General features: G+C 44.0%; 1 protein-coding gene across 5 annotated transcripts in view; it reads right to left on the reverse strand.

The window, feature by feature from the left end:
- Window positions 1-17,679, reverse strand: part of plekha1b (pleckstrin homology domain containing, family A (phosphoinositide binding specific) member 1b) — a 29,310-nt gene extending 11,631 nt beyond the window's left edge. For 2 of the 5 annotated variants that reach the window (XM_049563356.1, XM_049563360.1), the window contains exons 1-10: window positions 13,430-13,455; window positions 12,676-12,861; window positions 11,727-11,783; window positions 11,518-11,563; window positions 8,380-8,477; window positions 6,349-6,477; window positions 4,656-4,793; window positions 2,952-3,020; window positions 1,049-1,113; window positions 898-961 (exon numbers count right to left, since the gene is read on the reverse strand). In XM_049563356.1, coding sequence (XP_049419313.1) covers window positions 898-961; window positions 1,049-1,113; window positions 2,952-3,020; window positions 4,656-4,793; window positions 6,349-6,477; window positions 8,380-8,477; window positions 11,518-11,563; window positions 11,727-11,783; window positions 12,676-12,816 — 807 coding nt within the window. In that variant the 5' untranslated portion in view covers window positions 12,817-12,861; window positions 13,430-13,455. Of the gene's footprint in view, window positions 1-897; window positions 962-1,048; window positions 1,114-2,951; window positions 3,021-4,655; window positions 4,794-6,348; window positions 6,478-8,379; window positions 8,478-11,517; window positions 11,564-11,726; window positions 11,784-12,675; window positions 12,862-13,429; window positions 13,457-17,608 lie in introns of those variants that run through there. The other 3 variants (XR_007448138.1, XM_049563357.1, XM_049563358.1) reach the window with 3 other exon arrangements.
- Between the last annotated feature and the right edge of the window lie 6,406 nt (window positions 17,680-24,085).

Here is a 24,085-nt window from a genome sequence, read left to right on the forward strand (position 1 = left end):
GTAACGCACTGACTTCATGAGTTAAAATATACGTTAACTTCCTCTAGCAAACTAGAACCACCGCCCTGTGGTGTGACTCCGCCCACCAGTCCAGTGTCTCTGACAGTCTCCATCCATGTCAGTGAAAACATGGATGCTTCACACACAGAAGATCTATACAATCAGCACAGTTTCAAGATTAGAGTCACCAATTCAGTATCTGACCAAATGTCTCCCCTTCTGTTCCTGAGATATGATGTTAAAACATGATGATGTCACAGTCAAGCTGACCTTTGACCTTTTGACCTTATCCTGTTAGACATTTGTGTGGAAATTTGTAACATTTGTGTATGAATTCTGGAGTTATGGCCAGAAACTGAGGTCACAGTGACCTTTGACCTTCGAATACAGATTCTAATCAATTTATTGTTCAGTCCAAATGATGGTTGTGTGAAATTTAAGATTTTCTTGAGATATTGTTCTGTCATCATATTCATCACATCATCTGTCACCTCCAGTCTGTATTAAACACTCGTCTTTATTTCATTCACCTGGTCTCTGCTGATTGAAATGAGGAAGTGCTCTGTGTTTCCTCTACGACTGCACAGGCCTGACGGGCCAACAGGCTAACAGGAACCCCAGCCAGGACAAAAATAAATATTTCTTAATGCAAAAAATCACACCGAATGTCCATTAATCCGGAAACCAATGATTTGTGTGTGAGCAAAAAAACAAGTCTTCTGTCTCTGAACTTGACCGTAATTTATTGAGTTAGTTCAAATAAAAGGCTAAAGTCTGAAATGTTGATGGTGTTGTAGAAGAAGACTGCCAGCTTTTACTCAAGAACACAAATGTCAACCTGCTGGAGGACACGTGAGGGGATCAGAGATCAGGATCTGACTTGAGATGAGAAATCACCTGTATGTAGAAGGTTCTGGAGCTGGTGACCATTTCGAACAGGTTGTCCCTCATCATCAGCTCGCTGCACACAGACAGAGACAACAGCAGTTTTTAACGACCTGCGATGGACGGCAGCTCGCGTCCACCTGCTGACATGAAGCTCACTGACCTCTGTTTGCACTCCTGGACTTTGTGAATCTCCTTCAGCGGGATGGCTCTCAGCGCCTCCCTGTCCTGCAGGCACCAACACAGGGAACAATAACACACACACACTTCACAACATAACCACACGGAGGGATGTTTAAAATCTGCACCACTCGTCTCATCTCCTGTGCGACATGTTTCCTGACTGCATGTTTGATTTTTATTTTGTCAACAGGAGACCTTCTGTGAGACACTCTGTACCGTCATCACGTTCTCCTGTGAGATAAAGGACCAAACCAACGGTCTGCAGATGAGTCAGAGGTCGGCTGTGATCACATCCATTCCTGAAGCCTGATGGAGGTATACAGATTAATTGGAGAAAAAGTATCGGCATACTAGAATATAGCTCCTGAACTTTAGAGAACCCCGTCCACGTTTTGCATGTTGAGCAACATCATGGAGATCTTTGACCTCTCCCACTCCGCAGGAACGCCGGCGTCTTTACTGTCTTTCAGAGCGGGCTGAGTTTTAAAACTAGAGTCAATACATTTTTGGATTTCTTAATTCAGTCTCAAGGTGTAAAGGATGCTTAAATTTAGCGCAAAATCTGTGTAACAAACGGTTTCAACACAAAAATCATATTACTGTCAATGTTCAACACCACAACGGCCACGGCTAGATGCGTGTTGGCACTCCTGGACGCACTGACTGCGGCACTGTCCTATTTTCAGCCTCTCCGCCCCCAGAATTAAATACGTTTTTCTCCTTCTTGCTCTCTGCTTGTACATACAGGCTCCCGTAGCAGCTCGACTCCTCTCCTCACCATAGTTGTATAAAGAGAACTCTAGTGCTGCTACAGTGTCTCGTGTGTGACGAAGAATGAATGAGGAGAGACTTGTCAATGAGGTTGAGGAATATCCCGAGCGAAACGTCCCCCAATCCCGTGATTACAAAGACAACGGCCAAAAAGATATTGCCACACATGATTGTAAGCTAATGCAGAGGTGGAGAAAGTACAAATCTGTCGGTAAAAGTAATAAGAACTTTGCGTGTCTGTTGATGAGCTGCAGCACGCTGGTGTGTTTTCAGCTTGAGAATGGCCGTCAAATACTTCCATTATAAATGTTCAAAGCTCCTACACACTCTAAACTTCACAAGTTTGAACAGGCGTCGAACCAAAAAACATTTAACACAGATTTATGAGGAGAAAAACTTGACACAGCGCTGAGCTGCATTTCAAGCTCATTTTTCAGATGATGTAAACCGCCGCTGTTGACCTGCTATTCCCCCATAAAGAGCCCTGATGCCACGGAGGAGGTTAAAGAAAAACATCAGGTGGGAGTTTACAGTGAGGAGACATCTGTCTGAAACCAGCAGCAGCTCACACGTCTGATTCTCTCTGACTTGTTTCTGATCCAAGAGGTGACGCTTTTTAACACTCATTACGACACCCGCGCATGACTGCTTTAATACTTACAGTGGAAAATACAGAGACATGATCTCACACACACACACACACACACACACACACACACACACACACACACACTCACTGGGTGTGTCCATGTCTGTGCAGTCAGGCTGCGGTTGGGACTTGCTAATCTGTCCACACGTGGATCATATGTGGAGGAATTCAGGACGCATGCCGCTGCATGTTGAGACACGACTGACTAAGGGCAAAGCAAGCCTTGCTGCACACACGCGCACACACACACACACACACACACGCACACACACACACACACACACACATATACAAGTTCTAGTAAACTCTGTGTGTGTGTGTGTGTGTGTGTGTGTGTGTGTGTGTGTGTGTGTGTGTGTGCGCGCTCACACGCGCTAACCCGTCCACAGCCTGCTCTCTGCTGTAACCTGACTCTTCTTAAAGGATCAGTTCACTCAAATAAGGAACAGACACATTTTCTCACCAGGTCAGATTTGTAGTAGCTGACAGCGTTTTCATCCAGCATGAAGTACCTCCTCTTCCAGTTCTTCATCTGAGGAAGAGGAGCAGAGCCATTAGTGTAGCAATGTATCTGTTCGCGTAACACATTAAGTAAGTCCTGTGGCGGCTGCATGATTTTACTCAAAAAGTTACTTGGAAGAAAATCATCTGCACAGGTTCAAGTTAAAGCTCCAGCGTGTCAGATTTAAGGGGATGTATTGGCACAATTCCATGCTGCTGTTTTGTCCTTTCAACACACTGTTACTTGTAGCCAAGCCAATGCAGCAGCTTCCTGCTTCCTGCTGCTGCAGTGATGGAGAATAAGACACCACTGAGCATCTGAACGTGTCCTTTCACTTTAAAAACTCCAGACGGCTCAGCTGACAGTCAGCAGTAATCTGTACAGCTGATCAGACTGATGTCAGCAGGCGACCACATCACCACAGCCGACAAAGAACTATTTTGGAGTGAACGAATCACCACAGACTTGAGGATGAAACTAAATTTACCACAGCACTGATAAATGGGTGGAAACAAGATGGAGGAACCCTCAGGTCTGCAGGACGTCCTCAGGTTGACATGCTGTGACCGGTCATATGTCTGACCATCGGGGGGAACAGCAGTTTGACACTCTGTGATGTTTTTGTAAAATTTGAAAAAATGTCAGCAGTATTTTCAGAGTCACATGACTTTTTTTATTCAACACATTCCCACTTTGACCTCGTCACATGTCCACGTTTGGTCATGGACTTTCCACGTCCACATATGACGTCCAAGGTACCCTGGGTGTGTTGGTTGTTGACGTTCTGGGACGCCGTGTCAACTTCAGCCTGTTACATGCATTGTCTGTTTTCAAACTACACTTCTGTTTTCACAGGAAATGTACAGTTTGATACAGTCTCTTTCAGAATAAAAGCACTACGTCAGCACAACGCCACCAATTGATGTTTTCTTTCCTTTAACAACACACACGTGGCTGGGTTTAGGAAAAAAGAACAGGTTTGGCTTTACAGTCTTACAGGAAGTGAACACCGGCCTCCCGAGTGAAAGTCAGTGGTTGCTGGACCCATCCACCACCACTAAAACACGCCCTACTTGGACTTTCGCCCCATTAACTTATGTTGTTGTCCCGCCACGTTTCTCCCTGACGCCACCGGGTGCCATTAAAAAATAACGGCAACCGGCCACGAATCACGCTGAAGTCATCAGTGTCTGATGCTGGAAGTGACTGACCAAGGTTGCAGCTTCATCTACAATGATCTATGCAGCATTTATTTCGTGATTATATGTTTTTAATGTGTAAAAATAACCTGACATTTCCCATTGTGATGAATTTTTTGGGAGACTTGAGGTGATTGAGTTAAGTCTTATCAATGTATGAAGCACTAACACTTTCATCTGCTCCACTGATTTGGACACTTCAATGTATGTCCTCTTGTTTTGGGATAAAGAGTTGGCAGTGGGAGAGGTAGCCCTTTAAATTTAAGAAGATACTGAGCTCACAAGAATGGGACAGTCAGACGGAGACAGACTGACGGACAGACCCAAGAACATAACGCCTTGGCCATGTCGCCAGCGTGGAGGCATTACAAATCCTAAATGTCTGGCTGAAGGTTTTACGTCAGTTGTCAGTTTGTAGAAGATGGAAAGTGTGTGTGTGTGTGTGTGTGTGTGTGTGTGTTCTCACCAGAGCTCCCTGTTTGACACAGTATCCGTCCTTGATGACGGCCTGGTCCTGGGCTCCTCTGGACAGGAAGTAGGGCAGCTGATTCTGACCCCGCTTCAAACCTCCGCGCTCCGCCTCGCTCTGCCCCTCCCCCTGCTCCTAAAACACACACGCAAAAACAGCATTGTTTATATTCAGAAATCAAAACATCTGATGTGTCTAACATGTTGGCAAACAGCTGATACACAGCAACATCAGCGTACGTTAAGCCTCAAAACAGTTCCCGAAAATGACTGAACTCACAGTGGACACAAAAAAACAAGCAAAATCAACGCAGAAGTCGTCGAGTACATCTCTTTTAATTCTGCGCATTACATCCTAAATTACCCACAATGCAACTCAACCATGTACTTAATAAAGTGACATCACTGGAGGACATTTACAGGATGGCTACAGGTATCAGGTGCTTAAATTTCAGGGATAGTTCAGGTTGTTTGAAGTGGGGTTTTATGAGGTACTTATCAGTGTGTTACCTGTAGTCGCCGATATGGAAGCTAGACAACGTCCTGCTGTGGACGGGTCAGCAACAAAACTAAAAAAAGCCCCATCTAAAAAAATATCAGTTTAAGTTTACGCTATATTGAGAATATTTTCACTGCCTTACCTTAATGTCAGAAACTGATTTCCAGTGGGAAAATGACACTGTTATTTTGCTCTCTTCTGAGCCAGACTCCATTGAGAAAACCAGTCATTTAACATCGCTGAACACATGAGCTGCTGGTCTACTGCTGCCTCGTTCAGTTAGTTTGTTTGTGTTATTTTCTGACTTTTAAAGGGTTAATTCAGATTCACCAAGTCACACAATTACACAAACTGACTGACTGATGGAGGCAGCAGTAGACCAGCAGCTCCTGTGTTCAGTGAGGTAAAATTACTGTTTTTGCCAGTGGAGTTTGGTGGCTTTGACGAGAGCGTAAATGGGGACCTAAAGCTTTCAGCAGGTTCCCCGTAGGAAAGGTAGTGAAAATATTTTAAATTTACTGTACACTTGAACTGGGTTGGATTGTTTAAGGTGGCTAAAATACATTTTGTTTCTGACCCGTCTACAGAAGGACATCACTGGGCTTCAACGTCGAACCCCAGTCTCCAAACTGGGGGCGTGCTGACTGACATCTAGTGTAGGTAACACACTGATTGTGGAGAAGAACCTCATACGACCTCACATCAAAACATCTGAACTGTCATTTAATTGCTTTTTAAGGCGTTTTCAAGATCATTTTTACCCAGATTTAAGATGATTTTTGGACAAATCATGTTATTCTGACTGAAGCACTGCAGTTGAGTACAAGCTCAGTAGTATATATGTGTGTCATTAGAGTGAGTTAGGTTCACCTACATTTTACCAACAGGTAGGAGCAAGTATAAAGTAAAAAGACAGAATCAGGTTCCCCACTGGCTCTTAACAGGCTCCCTGGTGTTTCTGTGTTTTCAGTTTTGCAGCAGCAGAGTGTGGGTGTTAAGTTTTACATTTTTTAAGCCTTTTGGTCATAAAATTCCGACCAGCCGTCACTCGTCTGTGCTGTGGCGTGTCGGGTCACGTGTTTGTGGCTGCATACCAACACTGACAGGACTGGACCTGCAGAGCTGCTGCTAACAGCTGCTAATACAACAGTGTGTGTGTGTGTGTGTGTGTGTGTGTGTGTGTGTGTGTTACCTGTGTGGCGGTGACGATAGGGACTCCTCCTATGATTTCCATCTTGTAGGAGAGCTGTTTCATGGCTCCCAGTACTTCCTGTGGCGTCTCTGCGTGGGCGGTTGTTTGGCCCTCGCCTGGCTTTGGCACCTAAACACACAACAAGAGATTAACAGCCGTCCTGTCTGTGAAGCTCTCGGCTCACACACACAGGCTTTTAAGAGTTTAAGGTTTAAACTGTCTTTTCTTCTCAGGAGGAGTCTTTCATCTCCTGTTTGGCTTCCAAAATCTGCACATTTGATGTGTGATAGTAGTTTATAACAATAGTGGAGCTGAATGGCAATCAGGCTGCAGATACACACAACACTTGTTGGGAGACACATTCACTGTTGGTTTGGATCTTTTCATGGAATTTGTTTTACGGTAAGAACTGGAATGTGATCTTTGACCTTTTGGATATAAAATGTCATCACTTCATCTTTCTATCCGATTAGATCTCTGCGTGACATTTTGTCATAATTACCATGTGAATTCTTCAGTTGTGGCCAAAGGCATGTTTTTTGAGGTCACACTGACCTTTGACCACCAAATTCGAATCACTTCATCCTTAAGTCCAAGTGGACATTTGTGCCAAATTTTAGTATATTACCTCAAGGTGTTCTTGAGATACTGTGTTTGCGAGAATGCGACAGATGAGGTCAATTTCCTCAAGGGCTTTTTGAGAAAACGCATTCACTAGGATGAGACGTTTACAAGGTCACACTGACCGTGACCTTTGACCCCCAAAATCTAAGTCAGTTGATTGTTAAGTTCAAATGGACGTTTGTGCCAAATTTGAGTAAATTACCTCAAGGTGTTGTTGAGATATTTTGTTAATGAGAATGCGACGAATGAGCTCACAGTGACCTCTGACCACAAAATTCTGATCAGTTCATTCTTGACTCGAAGCAGACGTCTGTGCCAAATTTGAGGACATTTTCTCAAGGCCTTTTTAAGAAAGTGCATTCACAAGGATGAGACAGATGCAAGGTCACACTGACCATGACATTTGACCAACAAATTCTAATCAGCTCATCCTTGACTCTAAGGGGACGTTTGCGCCATGGCTTTCTTGAGATATCGTTTCCACAAGAATGAGACTGACGGACAACCTGAAAACATTATGTCTACAGCTACGGCTGTCATCGATGCCGTGGCATAAAAATGTAAACTATCAGCTGCATCCTTTAACACCACATCAGGGAGTCGCACTTGTTTCAACTCTCAGTGACCAGAAAAAAAATAGTTTAAATAAGAAGCGCTCTCATTGCAAGAAATTACAAAACACGCTGCCTCAGGAAAAGCGCTTTCCTCTTCTACGAGTCGCAGCTGCACTTCTTCACTTCCCATCTTCCACGTGTTGTTGTTCTACGTGCTGGTCGGCGTTCTTCTTCTTCCTTTGGCATTTAATGGCAGACTAGAACACATGTGGGCGTCTGTGCCGCCCCGTCAGGTCCGGGGAATTGCATCCTTGGTACTTATGGTACTGGAGAAAAGCAAATACTGACATGGTTTTAGAGGTTTGGCATTGACTTGGGACCAAAGTGCAAAGACGCTATAGCGCAGATGCGGACACCGACCAATCAGAGCAGACTGGACTTTTTAAGGAGGAGGACTTAAAAGACAAGTGCTAAAACAGAGCCTATGAGACAGAGGGTGAGGTTAAGTGGGTTTTTTTAACATTAAAGTCCGAACCCAGAACTAAAATATGAACGTGAAAATGAGCATCGTAGTTCCTGAGTAAGGAGCAGAGACACGATGTCAGACCCCTGCAGCTACACGTGAATATAAACCCTGTGTGTCCTCTTCCTCTCTGTCCCCTCACACTCTGCTAAGCCTCAGCTGAAAAGTCTCTCTGGCCTGATGGGTAATTTTCCATCTGCTGTGGCCTGAGGCAGAAGACAGAGCGGCCTACAACAACAGGAGAAACAGGGTCACCTATTGATCCATCAGTGTGTGTGTGTGTGTGTGTGTGTGTGTGTGTGTGTGTGTGTGTGTGTGTGTGAGGCTCACTGTAATCTTGGTGGCGTTGTTGAGAACACTGATCCATTCCACCAAATCCTGCTCATCGTTGGCCTGCAGATAAAACTTCCTCATTCCTGCATTTATAACTACAGACACAGACACAGAGACACAGACACAGAGACAGACACAGAGACAGACACAGAGACAGATGTACATGTGTAGGTCGTTACTTTCTTCTTCCTGTGAAATATTAAAGTAGAAAACACCAGAGGAAGAAGAAAACACTCTGAGCTCCATGTAAATCATCATCTAAAAATATCAGTTTGTTTCTCAGAGGATGTGTGTGTGTGTGGGTGGGTGGGTGTGTGTGTGTGTGTGTGTGTGTGTTAACATCCCATCCAGATGTAAATACACACATGCAGAGGTCAGGTCAGCGTCATTGTACAGTTTCCTCCTATTGAGTGACAAAAGCTACCGTTGGCCACCAGAGGAACAACAACAAGCAGTGAGGGACAAAAGAGAGGAAATAAATCTAACAGGAGAGGAAAGAGGGAAAGAGAGGGAGGGAAAAAAAGGACAAGGAAGGCCAGAAGGGGGAAACAAGGAAGGAAGGAAATAAGGAAGGAGTGGGAATGAAGCAGATTGGAGAGGAAGAGAGGGTGGAGGAGAGGAGGGGCAGGACGAAGGGAGTGAACGGAGGTTGGAAAGAACAGTAGTTTGCTGCAGAGCCAGAAGTACGTGGACTCCTGAAGCCATGCGGCAACCAAAACCTGCAGTTCCTCTAATGTCCACTTGAGGCTGGCATGTTAAAATGTCGGAACATGTTTACAACCTGGTCTCTGTAGCTAATTTCAACAATCACGACAACTGTGCCAACAAGATCTCTCACTCTGTCTCCATCTCTTCCTCTCATCCCTCTCTTCATTATCATAACATCAAAGATTAACACTGCACATGAAAAATTAACATAGCTAACACTAACGAGCACACTCACTTTCACCTACAGTATGTGCAGCTTACTTCAGTGCAGAAGAGTTGTTAGGCTATGTGCTTTGAGAGGTCGGCAGACAAGAAAAGCACTACACAAGTGCAGTCCATTTATCAGGTGGCCGGTATCTCTGGACCGGGCCTGGCACAGGCTGGTGGACAAATGTCTTTTTATGGGGACCAGTGAAGCTTAGTTTTGATTTTAATTCAATCCATCCATCCATTTTCATCCGCTTATCCAGGGCCGGGTCGCAGGGGCAGCAGGCTGAGCAAGGCACCCCAGACGTCCCTCTCCCCAGCAACACTTTCCAGCTCCTCCTGGGGGATCCCAAGGCGTTCCCAGTCCAGATGAGATATATAATCCCTCCAGCGTGTTCTGGGTCTGCCCTGGGGCCTCCTACCAGTGGGACGTGTCTGGGACACCTCCAGCGGGAGGCGCCCAGGAGGATCCTGATCAGATGCCCGAACCACCTCAACTGACCCCTTTCGACGCGAAGGAGCAGCGGCTCTACTCCGAGCTCCCTCCGGATGTCCGAGCTCCTCACCCTATCTCTAAGGCTGAGCCCAGACACCCTACAGAGGAAACTCATTTCAGACATTTGTATCCATGATCTCATTCTTTCGGTCACTGCCCAGAGCTCATGACCATAGGTGAGGGTTGGGACATAGATGGACCAGGAAATTGAAAGCTTGGCCTTCCAGCTCAGCTCCCTCTTCACCACAACGGACCAGCACAGCGCCCGCATCACTGCAGAAGCCGCACCGACCCGTCGATCCATCTCATGCTCCATTCTACCCTCACTCGTGAACAAGACCCCGAGATACTTGAATTCCCTCGCTTGAGGCAGTAACCCGGAGAGTGCAATCCACCAGTTTCCGGCAGAGAGCCATGGCCTCAGACTTGGAGGTGCTGACTCTCATCCGAACTGCTTCACACTCAGCTGCAAAACGCCCCAGTGCATGCTGGAGGTCACGGTGTGATGAAGCCAACAGAACTGCATCATCTGCGAAAAGCAGAGATGCAATTCTGAGGTCCCCAAACCGGACCCTTCCTCCTCCTTCCTCCTCCTCCTTCCTCAATTCAATTAAATCTTATTTATAAAGCCAAATATCACATATCATAATTTGCCTCAGAGGCTTTACAGCAAACAACATCCTTCTGTCCTTTGGACCCTCACAGCTGATCAGGAAAAACTCCCCCCAAAAAACCTTTAACTGGGAAAAAATGTTAGAAGCCTCAGGAAGAGCAACTGACGAAGGATCCCTCTTCCAGGACGGACAGGCGGACAATAGTTGTCATAATGTTAACAATGCAGCTAAGGAAGTTAGCATTTGGTCTCATATGCATATGGAATATGATGCAGATTTGGAGTTTATTCGTGAGTGATTGAAATACGATGACAAAACAAGATTTTGCACACAAGACCCCCCAAAAAGCTAAAATGGACCAGATGCAGCTGTGATGGAGAGATTTCACTGCAGCTTTCAGTCCCACGGAGGATGAAGAGGAGTCCGTAAGGTAGTCAGTGGTTGACGTTAGTCTCATATATGTTGTGGAGTTTTGACTTGTCATTGTTAATATCGCCAGCTCGCTCACTGCTGACAAACGGGGAACGTTACCACTGAAAGGTGACCTCACTGACTTGGGTTGAACTCCCTGTTAGCCTCAGGAGTCATGAGGTCAGAGGCCGATGGCTGTGTGTGTGTGTGTGTGTGTGTGTGTGTGTGTGTGTGTGTGTGTGTGTGTGTGCAGCCAGTTTAATTTTCATTTTAAATTTCTGTTCATTGTAGCATTAGCAGGATGTTTTTTCTTTAACCAACCAGGCTACTGTAGTTTTAAAAACATCTTAAAAACACATACGATGCTTGAGGCTGGGCGGGCCGTTTGGTTTGCAGCAGAGGTGCTCCTCACACGCTCTCCCCCAACACTCGATCGTGTATAAATGGCAAACGTAGTAAAGTAAAAATATACTCGAGTAAAGAGCAGAAGTACAGTTTAAAAAAGGAACATGAAAAGTACTTGTTCCTTAAAAAATATACTTTTGTTACTCCAAGGGTTCAAAACAGAAATCCACAAGGCAACAGGTGACGTCACAGAGGCTACTTTCATTATTTTATACAGCGTTTGGAGGGAGCAGAGGGTGGAGGTGAAGAGGGAGAGAAAAAGGAGGAAGGAGAATAAAATCAAGATGAACTTACCAAAGCAGAACTCTGCCTTCGGTCTGAGTTTGGTGGCATCACTGACCTGAACGAGAGGAAGTAAAGAGGGACACATTCATTCACAGTTCTCACACTGGCAATGTTAACATACTGATGCTTATCTTCACAGTGATCACCACCTTAGCTTAGCATCTTAGCGTGCTATCAACAGCTAATCAGCACTTAAGACAGAGAGAGAAGGGACTGACCTTGGAGATGTAGGTGAGTTTGAGAGAGCCCACCTTCTCTGCACCTTTAGGCAGATTCTGAACAAAGACACAGAAATATATATATATAAGTACAAGTAACATCATCATCGCTGGAGGGGAGCTAAAAGCTGAATGCAGCATCATAGTTTTGGTCAACAGTGTAAACTCCATCGAAGCTGCTGCCAAAAACCAGCACCTGAGGTGTTTAAGGAATTCCCCCGCTGAGGGAAATATTTAAATACTACTACTATTAACCTTTTCGGTTTCTATTCTTGTTCCTGTTTGTCTGCTTTCGATGTGTAAACCTCTCAGATGGGTTTGATAAGTCCTTATCCAGCGTGTCACTCACGAGTGAAGAGCGTTTCAACCGCCCGCACGGAAATCTGTGCTCAGCGCAGTTCTCTCCTACAAACCCACCACTTCCTCTTCTTCTGCATCCAACCTGTTAAAGGCTTTCCTACCTTTGTTTGTGCCTCATATTGTTAACACTCCACCTTCCTCTGCTGACGAACCTCCTGCTGTACCCTATTATTCTGTGCGCTGGACAGTGGACGGTGAGACGGTGCACTTTAAAGGAGCAGTGTGTAGGATTTAGTACGAATTTGGGCATATTGCTTTTCGAAGGAAAACATATGAAAAAATTTGTGAGAACAGCCTGTTTTTTAGAGGTCAACTATCAGATGTTGGAGGTGTGTCACTGAACGCACCATCAAGGAGAGCCACTGACGCCCTGGTCCATTTGTGTAACTGATGGGATGCAGTAAACACCAAGTTCATCTCCTTATTCAAAACACCAAAGGTAAACCAAACACCGTGATCACGCACAGACGCTCAGATGTTTTCAGTGCTGACTAACCAGAGAAGAATCTCTCCTGATGTCAGAGACATGGGAGCAGTTCTGCATCATGTGTACATATTTATCTGCACACACGCCCACTGATGAGCTCACCTGTGGGTTGTCCATGTACCACAGCAGATCGCCCTGCTGAGTGTCCAGGATGAAGTACCGCCGCAGGAACCTGCCGCTGCTCTCATTCTCCTCGATGTCCAGGAAGCCGCAGATGCGATTCTGTCGGTCCACATAAGGCATCGCAACGCCGACCAGCTCAGCCCGCCCTGGGGCATCACAGGAACGCTGCCAGGAGGCGGGACAGGACGACATTTAGCTGACACACTCATTCAGAATAACTTACAGCTGCTGTCACCTCAAGTAAAAGCTGCATGTTTGTCACAAACTGTTTGAAGCAGGTGAAACTTCTGACTCTCAAACACGCTAAAGAGGACACAGTCATGTTTTTTTCTTTGCTAATCAGCGGTGTGAAGTGTGAAGATACGCTCTGATATAGACGATAAAGGAACCACAAACAATTGTGCATCTGTGGCTCTGTGGCTCATCAGTGGGTCCTAATCTTTTAACGTCAATTCATGCAGCTCAAATTTTCAGTTTCAGGCTTTTATTTTATTGCACTTTGCTGCAGAAGACGAATTTCAAAACACCTGAAAAAAAGGTTTACAGTGTGCAGCAGCCTGCAGGAAGTGTTATGGCCTTATCTGTGTGTGTGTGCTTCTGTCTTTTCAGGCTGCAGTGACGTAAAGTTCAACATCACATGTGTAACCTGTGGTTACACACACACACACACACACACACACACACACACACACACACACACACACTCTATTGTTTCTGTGGTTTACACACTCACCTCACTCTGACAGAATGAGCATGTCTCCTGAAATCACTGGTTGTGTCCAGACGTTCAGCGCCTTCACACACAAACAACAGTTCTTTTTTTGGTACCAACCGAAATGTGTCTGTAGCACCGAGTCCTGAAAACTTTACAGTCCTGACAGCTGGATCTGAACGTTTGGTCCGATGTGTAATACTGCTAACTTATTAATCAGATTTTAATGAATTGATCTGGGCTGAACCTGCTGTTCATAAATCAATCACTAGGTTTTTGTGTGAAGTTCTTTGTATCTACTGACTGGTTTCAAACCAGTATATAAGTTTTGCACCATAACTCAGTAGCTCCAGGGTGTTACAATGATGCGATTGCAACAATAAGCGCTGCAAATTCTGCACAACCTTGCAATTTTGTCCAATCACTGCAACTTTGCAGAACATTTGAGAATTTAACTATAAATGTGTAAATACTAATTTTATTGTAGAGCTGCTTGCAGCGTATTGATTTCATGAGGCTGAGTCTGAATCCATGTAAACACATCAGTGTGACTGAAATGGTCCTGCAGTGAATGTGTCACAGTGGGACTAACACACCCAGATCATGTGACTCCTGCATGTATACAGTCAATCAGACCCAAACTGGCCGAGGCGCTCTGAGCATGCTCCACAGTTTCCGCCCCGGGCTTTGACCCAGAAGTCCAACAGCATTAAATGTGTAAGAGAAGAAGAAGCCGGTAACAACATGGAGAAATCTACATCCAGAGCCGTGACTTTTTGGACGGACCAAATGTACAGAGCTGTAAAGTTGTCCACCATGGTAGCAGTTAGCTGCTAGCTAACCGTAGCTAACTTGTTTGTCCATTGTTTGGTCTGTGACGTAATAGGTCAACAGGAAAAAGGTCCAATACTAACAAGCTGAAAGGGGGCATATCTCCACCTATCGTAGAGGAGTCGCACATACTTGGCTCAATAAATGGAAAGTGACTTCTTCAATTTGCTTATTTTGACCAAAGAACCCAAAGACTCTTCATTTACTGTCTTTAATGATGAAGAAAAGGAGCAAATGTTTGATGTTTTTGCTTGAAAAAGGACTGAAACGATAAATCGATTCTCAAAATACTTGATTATATTTATTTTCCTGATTGACTTCCACGTGATGCAACATAACGGCGAATGATTTCTGTCGCTGCTGATGTAACGTGGTTCCAATGTGCATCCACACGTGATGTTTTGTTTACCATATACAATAATAAACATTTGGAGTACAGTGCATTGTACAGCTCTGACCATGTTCTTATGGGTCCTTGAAAAGTCCTGGAAAAGTTTTGAATTGTTTATATGAAAGTGTGGGAACCCTGCATGTGGTACCGAGCATGTCACACAGTGAGTGTAAGTGCAGCGGTCAGAGCGGGTGGATTCAGGGACAGTCGTTACACATGTAAAAATAACAATGGAGAAAAGGGAGATCAGTTTTAAAACGCCATTGTTGCGACTCCTGCATCTGTTTCCCTCGTTGGCTGTTTACTCCCACACACACTACAGGACACATGGTGATTTTATCAAACATGGAGGCTCCTGATTCTGATCAGCCCAGCGCCAACGCTACTACATCTCAAAATATATATATAAAATGCTGCTTCAGGGGCTTTTCACACCCTTTTCCTCAAAAAAGCAAAGATACTTATTCATATTTAAAGTCACTGAACATTGTGCAAACTATTGTTAATCAGCTGCTCCAGCACAAAACGATCTGTATCAGACCTCTATCTCAAATCTGTGTTGGTGAAACACTTTGGCTGAGGCACTGCCAAAACTTTAGACCTGTCAATGATCTGTGAGACAAGCGATAACCTGCTTCCTCAATACCTTCCTCTTTGGCGTGGCGTGGTGATGACAGCGTTAATGCACAGAGTGGAAATGTATCAGAAAAATGCACATGTGATGACAGTGAATTGCAGATTGAGTGAGTGTGGAAACACTGAGATGTATTGTTGAAACTGCAGTTATAATCAGAATCACATCTTCACACTGAAAGAAAGGTAAAAACATTGGAGGTGTTCTGTTATTAAGCTGTGGTTTTACTGGTCCGGCCCACCTGAAATTAAACTGGGCTGTGTGTGGCCCATGAACTAACACACAACCACACAAAGTTATTATGACTTAACATCCTGTGTGGACAGCTCCTCATTAAACTTGATTTCTCACCTGAAGTGCTACGACTCATCAGGAAGTATCATTATAATGACAGGATTGTGGGTCATTATATATTTTGATATTCAACCTCAACAATGAGTCTCTCTTCATTCATTCTCCGTCACACTCGAGACACAGCAACAGCTACAGAGTTCTCTTTATACGTCCATGGTGAGGAGAGGAGTCGAGCTGCTACGGGAGCTGGTCTGTGCAAGCCGAGAGCGAGTGGAGGGAAAATAATATATAATATTATATCATATTTGATACCATCTCACATCGCAGCTAGCTAGCCTATCTAACAAGATTAGGCTAGCTTCCAAAGGCACCACTGGCACTTCCCTTACCTGGTTTCACTCTCATCTCTCTGACCGCACTCAGTATGTACATGTCAAAAATTTCAGTTGCCAAACTTCTCCTGTCACACGCGGTGTTCCCCAGGGCTCTGTCCTGGGCCCTCTACTATTCATTATCTATCTGTTATCTCTCGGTCTGATTTTCAGGAAATTTGGCATTCACTTCCATTGCTACGCGGATGACACCCAGCTCTGTCTTTCCACCAAGCCAACTTCCACTCTGCTGCCCACCTCCCTGTCCCACTGCTTACTGGAAATTAAATCTTGGTTTTCACACAACCTCCTCAAACTCAACAGTGATGAAACTGAGGTACTCCTTGTAGGCACTAAATCCATTCTGGCCAAACCGAACAGTTTTCCTCTCACTAATGACAACTCCACAGTCCTTCCCTCCCCTCAGGTTAAGAGTTTGGGTGTCATCCTCGACAACACACTCCCCCTGAAGCGCACATTAACCATGTTACCCGGACTGCTTACTGTCATCTGCGCAATATCAACCGTCTTTGGCCGTCTCTCTCACCTCACAGCACTGCTGTTCTCATCCACGCTCTGGTCACATCCCGTCTTGATTACTGTAATTCTATCCTCTCTGGTCTGAATCTGCCATAAAATCCAGTATGTGAGACATATGTGTAAATGTAGAGGGTGAACTTTTACAATATACAAGTCAAACAAGAAGACAACACTGGCCTGCTTTCTCTTTACACTGCAAACCTACACTGATCCTCTGCATGATTTTAAAGGGCTACCACGGGTTTATTATTATTAAGGATTATTTTTTTCCCATTAAAGGGTTTCGGGCAGTTTTTCCGTCTCCACAGTGAGTGTCCAACGACAGAGGGATGTTGCATGCTGAAAAGCCCTCTGAGGATAATTGTGATTTGTGATATTGGGCTTTATAGATGAAACTGAATTGAAAACTTAAAATGTTATGCAGCTACTGACATAAAAAAAACAAACATGCTGACAGCGGAAAACACACAGCTGAAGTGAATATCTGTACAACAGCAGACTGCAACTAACTATAATTATCACTCATTTTATTCATCGATTACTAAAATATCTGCTGATTAATTTTCCTCCAGTCGACTAATCATTAATCATCTCACCTTCATCACAGAGAAGCACCTTTACAGTCTGTAATAAGATGGAAAAACTACATGTAGTGTAAATCACACACACACACACAGATGTCTGTGGGAACATCTGGAGATTTAAAGTCACTGCTGAGAGATATTAATATTACACATCATGATGTTTCTCTGCAGGAGACAGACCAGAGAAAACCTATAACGCATGTAATTACAGGGATTGTTGGATGTAATGAACCAGCTGTAACTGTGATACACACACACACACACACACACACACACACACACACACACACACACACACAGGTATAAAACTGACTGTGGCAAAATGAAGCAGCCATCAGAGCTCAGTTCTTCCCTGTGGAGATCAAACTGTTGTCACAGGCCTGAAAACATCGACTGATTTCCTCCGCCGCCTCCATGATCGCTGTGTCCGCCTCTCTAAACCCTCCGATCGGCCCTGTGTGTGTGTGTGTGTGCGGGGTGTCGGTGTGTGTCGGCCCGGTGTCCCCGTGAGGACGACCACCGGCTCTAAAGGCGAAGGACTGTGGGTTTACTTACACAGTTCGGCTCAGTCCGAGTCCGGTGTGGCAGCTGTCCGGTACGAGCGGCAAGTTACCCACAAAACAAACTGCTTCCGGTTTCAGCTCGGAAAAATAAAAGCGTTTCCAAGCGATGACGCTACTTCCGCGAGGACTTCAAAGTAAAATAGCTTATTGGCCTCAGGGCTGTGAATGTGTGTCAGTGGTGGTGGAGAAAGTGCACAACAATATTACTCCAACACAGGTGAACATCTCACTGGTTCACACTACACGACATTTCTGTCCGTTCTGACAGTCACAAGCCCTTTTTAAGCAGGAGTTGTGCAAATTTGCAGGAAAGCCCAATCAGTCTTTTTTCAGCATTGGCAGTATAAAAACAAAATCGGGGAGTGCAGCAAAATGCCGCCTACCTACTTTTGTTTATACAGAATGTGCCTTTTTCGGGGCAATGGGGGGCGTGAGCAAGTAACAAAACGTGTAGCTCAGCGTGTGACGTAAACAGTGACGTGGGAGGGAAGCCGCGGCTGGTCAGTCCTTCGGTGATTCTCTCGTAAGTCGGCCCGTCCTTCACCGTCCCCGTCATCTGACGGTTAATGGCCTCTTCGTTTGCGAGGACAAGGAGGGCGCGCAATTCCTTGTCTCCCCAGTTGCTCATCTTTACAGTGTCTGTCAGGTTTGTGTTTCCCTCTTGCTACTAGCTGCTCGCTAATTCCTGCTATCAGCTGTTTCCTGTTTATCCACCGCCAGTGGCTCGCACGTGCAGCGTCATCAACAGCTCCTCCCACAAGTCATCAACAGCCCCTCCCACAAGTCATCAACAGCCCCTCCCGTGGCGGAAGGCCGCCTCGGTCTTTTTCAACCAAAAAGTTTCCGCCAATATGTCTACCCTACGAGGCGGAAAATTGGGCATCTTGGATCAACTCGCCAATCCGGTTCTGTGTGTCTAAACACTTGCAGCTTGCCGGAAAAACGACCCAACATTCGCCAAAAATCTGGCAGTGTAAAAGGGGCTACTATGTCACCTTACGCGATTGTGGAGTCTTGCTGTGACTTGGCCGATACACAAGACAGACTACATGATGGTCCACACCAGTTATCCCCAGTCATCTGTGATGTCATCAGGTTATTCTTGTCATATTTTCACTATTACTTTTATTATTATTATCTCAGTCACTGTGTCTGTTCATGTGCCAGCCAAAATGTTGTTTTAGGAACTTCAAAAGTGTCACCAGATGGGCGGAGCTACATTTGAAGCACTGTACGCAAACTACAAGTCACTGAATCCTCCACAAGTTCCTGCAAATGTTTCACAATAAAAGCCCTTTTAGAAAATGAAGGGATTCTCTCAACCAAAGATATAATGGGCTTTTAATTTGAAATAGATACAGGAAGTGTTGAGCACAGAATAATAAATAATGACCCTTTTATAATGTAGTCTGTTTTAAATGAAGCTGATCCTCTGCAGCTGTGCTGAGTAAAAGCCACTATTTTATGAATTTTATTCCTTTATATCCTCCATTATGAAGAAAGAACATTGTTTGCTAGCTTGATGCTAATGGCAGTACTCAGCGGGTTGATAAAGTGCTTCTGCTGTTTCCTTTTTACTCTGTGTGCTAACGTCCCTACAGGAAATATCTAAAAGGCTGGGCTGTTGTTGTCATACAGTTTCCACGGCAGCAGATCGCTCTGTGTTCCTATTGGTCAAAGTGACGGCTGTGAGGAGAAAAGTCGTGAATGATAAAAATCAAACATGCTAGACTTTATGTTGGGATGTTGCAAGGCGTCCCAGACGTGGTGTCAGTTGTCATCTACTATGACACACTACACGAGATGTTACGATGGATTATCGTGTTTGACACTCATTGTCGTTCACGATCCACGCTGACACCGTACGACGCTGCGTTGGGCTGTAATCAGGCTGATATCATGTAGCATGAACCAGGCATTACTCTCAAAATGTAATTTATTACATATTACTAGTTACTGCATTCTTCCATCTGCGTTATACTGCAAAATTAGGAATTTCCTGTCTCAAAAAGATGCAGAAAAATTGGTCTTCGTGGCACCATCTTGGCTTCTTCTCCAGAGCCTTTGTGCCCCACTGTCTCACAGAGCCAGGCTGCTGTTTCCACCTGCTTCCAGTCTTTGTGCTAAGCTAAGCTAACCAGCTGCTGGCTGTTGCTTCAGATGTGATGGGAAAATATGAGAGTGGTATCAACATTCTCGTTTACCAGAAAGCACACGAGTGTATTTCCCAAAATGTAGAGCAGAAAGTTTTAATTCTGAAGTAAAAATCTGCCAATCAGTGTTTCCCATCTACAAACACCTCTGACCAACATGTATCAGACTGTAAGTATGGGTTTTTTTTTAGCCTTTTTCAGTGACACATCTATGCTTTTATTTTGAAGGCAGAGTTTGTGTCCTCACAGTCTTACCACTGAAACCTTGATGCAGATTTCCAACCAATCGGCTGCCGGAGTTAAACCTTTCCCCCTCAGGTCTCTTTGCAAAGGATGATGGTTAATGCAGTCTCACAACAACAATGATAAAATAACAAAGGGCTCGAACAATGCGGCCTCCTGCAGTCAACAAGAGAGTGGGGACTCTGTGCCTGGCTTATGGGCACTCTGGTAGGATATTAACATTCATTCATTCATAACACACACACACACACACACACACACACACTTATTGATTTCAGCTGAACACCCTGCAGAGAAGGAAACAGCATCTGGTATAGCATTTCATACGAAAGTAGGGGACTTCCCACGGGCTGTAATTCACCGTGTGTGTGTTGTTCTGACTGTGTTGTTCATTTCAATGGAAAGGTATTTCTGTGTGTGGACAGCGGCTCTTTGTGAAGGAGGCGGTGCAGAACAGACAGGTGAACAGACAGACAGACAGTAGTTTACCTACATTGTGCAGCAGCTGCTCAACAACATTCATAACCTCATCATTCACAGCGATTCAAGCAGTTAAATTACTTTTTTCGTTTTTTTCAAGTTAACTACTGAAACTACAAACAATTTAAAAGAAAAGGAATTACTTTTGATTTTTATTTTACCAAAGCTTCTCTGCTGGAATTGAACCCTCTGACCTCAGTTAGTCAGACGTATTGATTATTGGTTTTTAGTAACAAATGAAGCTCCAGTGAAAGTTCAGTTAGAGACGGTACTTTTCACGTGCAGGCCAAAGCTGATATTTCTGCACTTTCCCATGAACTGTGGGGCATCTTTTATTTTTGGTTTATGAACCGTGAACAACAGGAACTTTTTGCAATAATTCAATTCAATAATCATTTTTTACAAAGTAGTTTGAACTATTTTTTCTAAGTAGCTTTAGTTAACCAAACTAGATTTCTCCCTCGGTTTAACTTCTTCCTGTGTGAAACCATTGGTAGCTTGCAAAGCTTTGTTTTAAAGTAGTTTCCCTGACACTGATGAACACGACCCGTCACTGAGGAAATGGTTCTGCACCATCTTTGATTTATAGAAACATTGTGTTGCATTGGCTTTCATTGAAATCAGCCCCTTTCAAAGAAATTATTAAGTGTGTGAATTAATACTCCATTGATCTAAAATGGCTTTTGCAGCCAAAAATCTGGCAACTGCACTATTATTCCTTCTCCAACTCTTCTGTACTGTTTTCCCTTGACTGTTTTTTTAAATACAGAAAAGGGAAAAATAGATTACACAAGTTTCCTGTTTATTTTTATTATTCATCAGCATTACGTATCCCCATTATGGCTGCATATACAACATGTTCATACACACATGCACACACAAATAAAATGTCCATCTTCGACTCCAACGCACCAAAGTCATTCACCTAAATCATGTGACCTGTGAGTCTTATAATGGAGAAGAGAAGAGAAGAGAAGAGAAGAGAATCATAAAAACAGAGACTAGAAAAAATGGAAAAGAATATGAGAGAAACAAGAGGTGAATTGATGATAAGGCAGATAGAAGATGTTAACATTCTGACATCTAGTGGTGACAGACAAAATCACAGCACAGAAAATCCTGACACAATTTATCTTCGTTGCTCAGATCAGCTTTTGATACTCTGATAGTGTATTCTTAAACCGATCAAAATCTTGTGCTGACAGTCTTCTCAATAAACTTTGTTGTTGACGAATAATCACTATGAAGTCACGTATATCACAGCAGTATATTGAGGCCTTCGCTCCAAATTCAACCAAGTGGTTTTCCACTTGAGGGGCGGTGCAGTCCAGTATCCCAGAATACAGTAATAACTGGACATTTTCCACCTCATAATTCATGTTCAGTGCCAACACAGGAAACAGTGTGCCTGATACACAGTGAGGAGGAAATGTGAGAGTGTGGAGGTCGAGGTGGTGGGTGGGTGCGTACTGAGTCATAGACCTGCAATCCAAGGGCGTAGGTTTCATTTTGAACATTTAGAGGGGGGACACATCAAACAGGGGGTTGGGGTCCTGTGCCAGAAAATTCAATTTCCTGTCCTCTGGTGAATTTTTCTGCACCAATTTAGGCCTTTTCTGCATCAACTCACAGTGTAAATGTATTGATTTTTTTTCAAAATAAAAGTCCTCTGCTACTTTAATGTTAAATGCACATGTTCTAAATACGGAGGGGGATGGGAGACAGAGTGCACTGAAGCAACACGGCAGGAGGTATCAGCAGGATGATGCAGGAAAACTGTGCAACAAACATTTTGTTAATTTGGCCTGTCAGACTGTAGAGGCTGAAGCTAACTCAGCTATAACACCTGGTTTCAGTGGCGTGCAGGAGTTACCACAGGCCCCAGAGGAGGCTATTCTGATGGGCCCTCGTGCACGCTGGTTACTAGTAAGAAAGCACACACACACACACCACTGACAACTGATTATAAAAAGCCAAAGGAATCTGATCCAGGGAGCTTTGCTACTTTTTCCTCCTCTTCATTTCTCTCTTCTCCTTTCTAACTGACACTTTGGGTCATTACTAGCATGAAAATATTTTTACATATTTTTATTTTTAAATGGTAATGTTAATGATTAATTGTTGATATTAACATTGTTCAGTAATGTTTAGAATTGTTCATGTTTACTTTCAAATTTCAAATGTTAATGTTAATGTGAATGTAAATGTAAATGTCTTTACTTTAATGAAATGTGTTGCTCACTGGTGTAAGGTCCACACTGTTACATGTGTGATTTTGGATGATAGTTAAATGAAATTAGCAGATGTTGCGCATGTCTGTGGTTATTTGCATGCTATAAACTGGCAAGATGAAATCACTTAAAAATGGGGCCTTTAATTTGAAAAGAAATTAGTTGAAATTATATTGAGTCTGCTTGTGAATACTTGTTAAAAACATTTCAAGGATGAAGAAAGGGATATTTTAACTCTTAGAAAACAGAAATATTACAATAACTGGGCATTCAAAACGAACACCAATAGATGTTTCACTCAACATCAGTATATGTTTCTTACAGTTTAACAAGATCTCATTTAGATGAAATGATAAAAGCATGTAAAATTTTGTATTTTTTAGAAGAGAACCAGGCTGAGATGGCACCGAATAGTAGGAACGACCCTTTTAAGTTTAAAGGACATGACTGCTGACTGGACTTGCAGATCTGCTCAGCTTGTCAGTCTGGACAGATTTTGCACCTAAAAGATGTCCTGTATCATATTGGCCTGTCACATGATCAAACATCAACATACATGTTACCAACAATCATCATTGCAAACCTGTATATGACAAAAATATCCAAGAAAATAATTATTTTATGCCAATTAATGCTGCTGCTGCAGGACGGCATGGTGGTGCAGTGGTGCATTGTCACCTCACAGCAAGAGAGCTCCTGGTTTGAACTCCAGGGTGGAGTTTGCATGTTCTCCCCGTGTCAGCGTGGGTTTCCTCCAGGTGCTCCAGCTTCCTCCCACAGTCCAAAGACATGCAGGTTAATTGGTGACTCTAAATTGTCCGTAGGTGTGAATGTGAGTGTGAATGGTTGTCTGTCTCTATGTGTCAGCCCTGTGATAGTCTGGTGACCTGTACAGGGTGAACCCCGCCTCTCACCCAATGTCAGCTGGGATAGGCTCCACCCCCCTCAACCCTGAACAGGATAAACAGTAATAGAAAATGACTGATATGAATGAAGTTGGTGCTGCAGCCACTTGTAATGATTGAGCACAAAACTCCAGCCCTCAGTTTTTAAGTCCAAACAGGAGCGCCCTCTTTTCCCTGTTCTGTGATTTTTAACTCTCCTTACATCCTCTCTTTAAGGGAGGATGCAAATACACATGGTAGCCAGTAATATTCACAAGATGGCTTTGTATGCAGATGATGGTATTTTGTTCCTCACCCAGCCACAGCACTCCAGAGTCTTACCAGGATAAAGGGATCCATTTTTTCATGCGCACAAGATATGAAACTTGATTTGGGAGCTCCTTAGAATACGCAGTGAAATGCCAAAAACTCAGAGGCCCCTCTCCTCTCTGAACCATTGTGTCCAGAAAGTGAGTTG

The sequence above is a fragment of the Epinephelus fuscoguttatus genome, linkage group LG20, assembly GCF_011397635.1.
Source record: "Epinephelus fuscoguttatus linkage group LG20, E.fuscoguttatus.final_Chr_v1".
NCBI lineage: Eukaryota > Metazoa > Chordata > Actinopteri > Perciformes > Serranidae > Epinephelus > Epinephelus fuscoguttatus.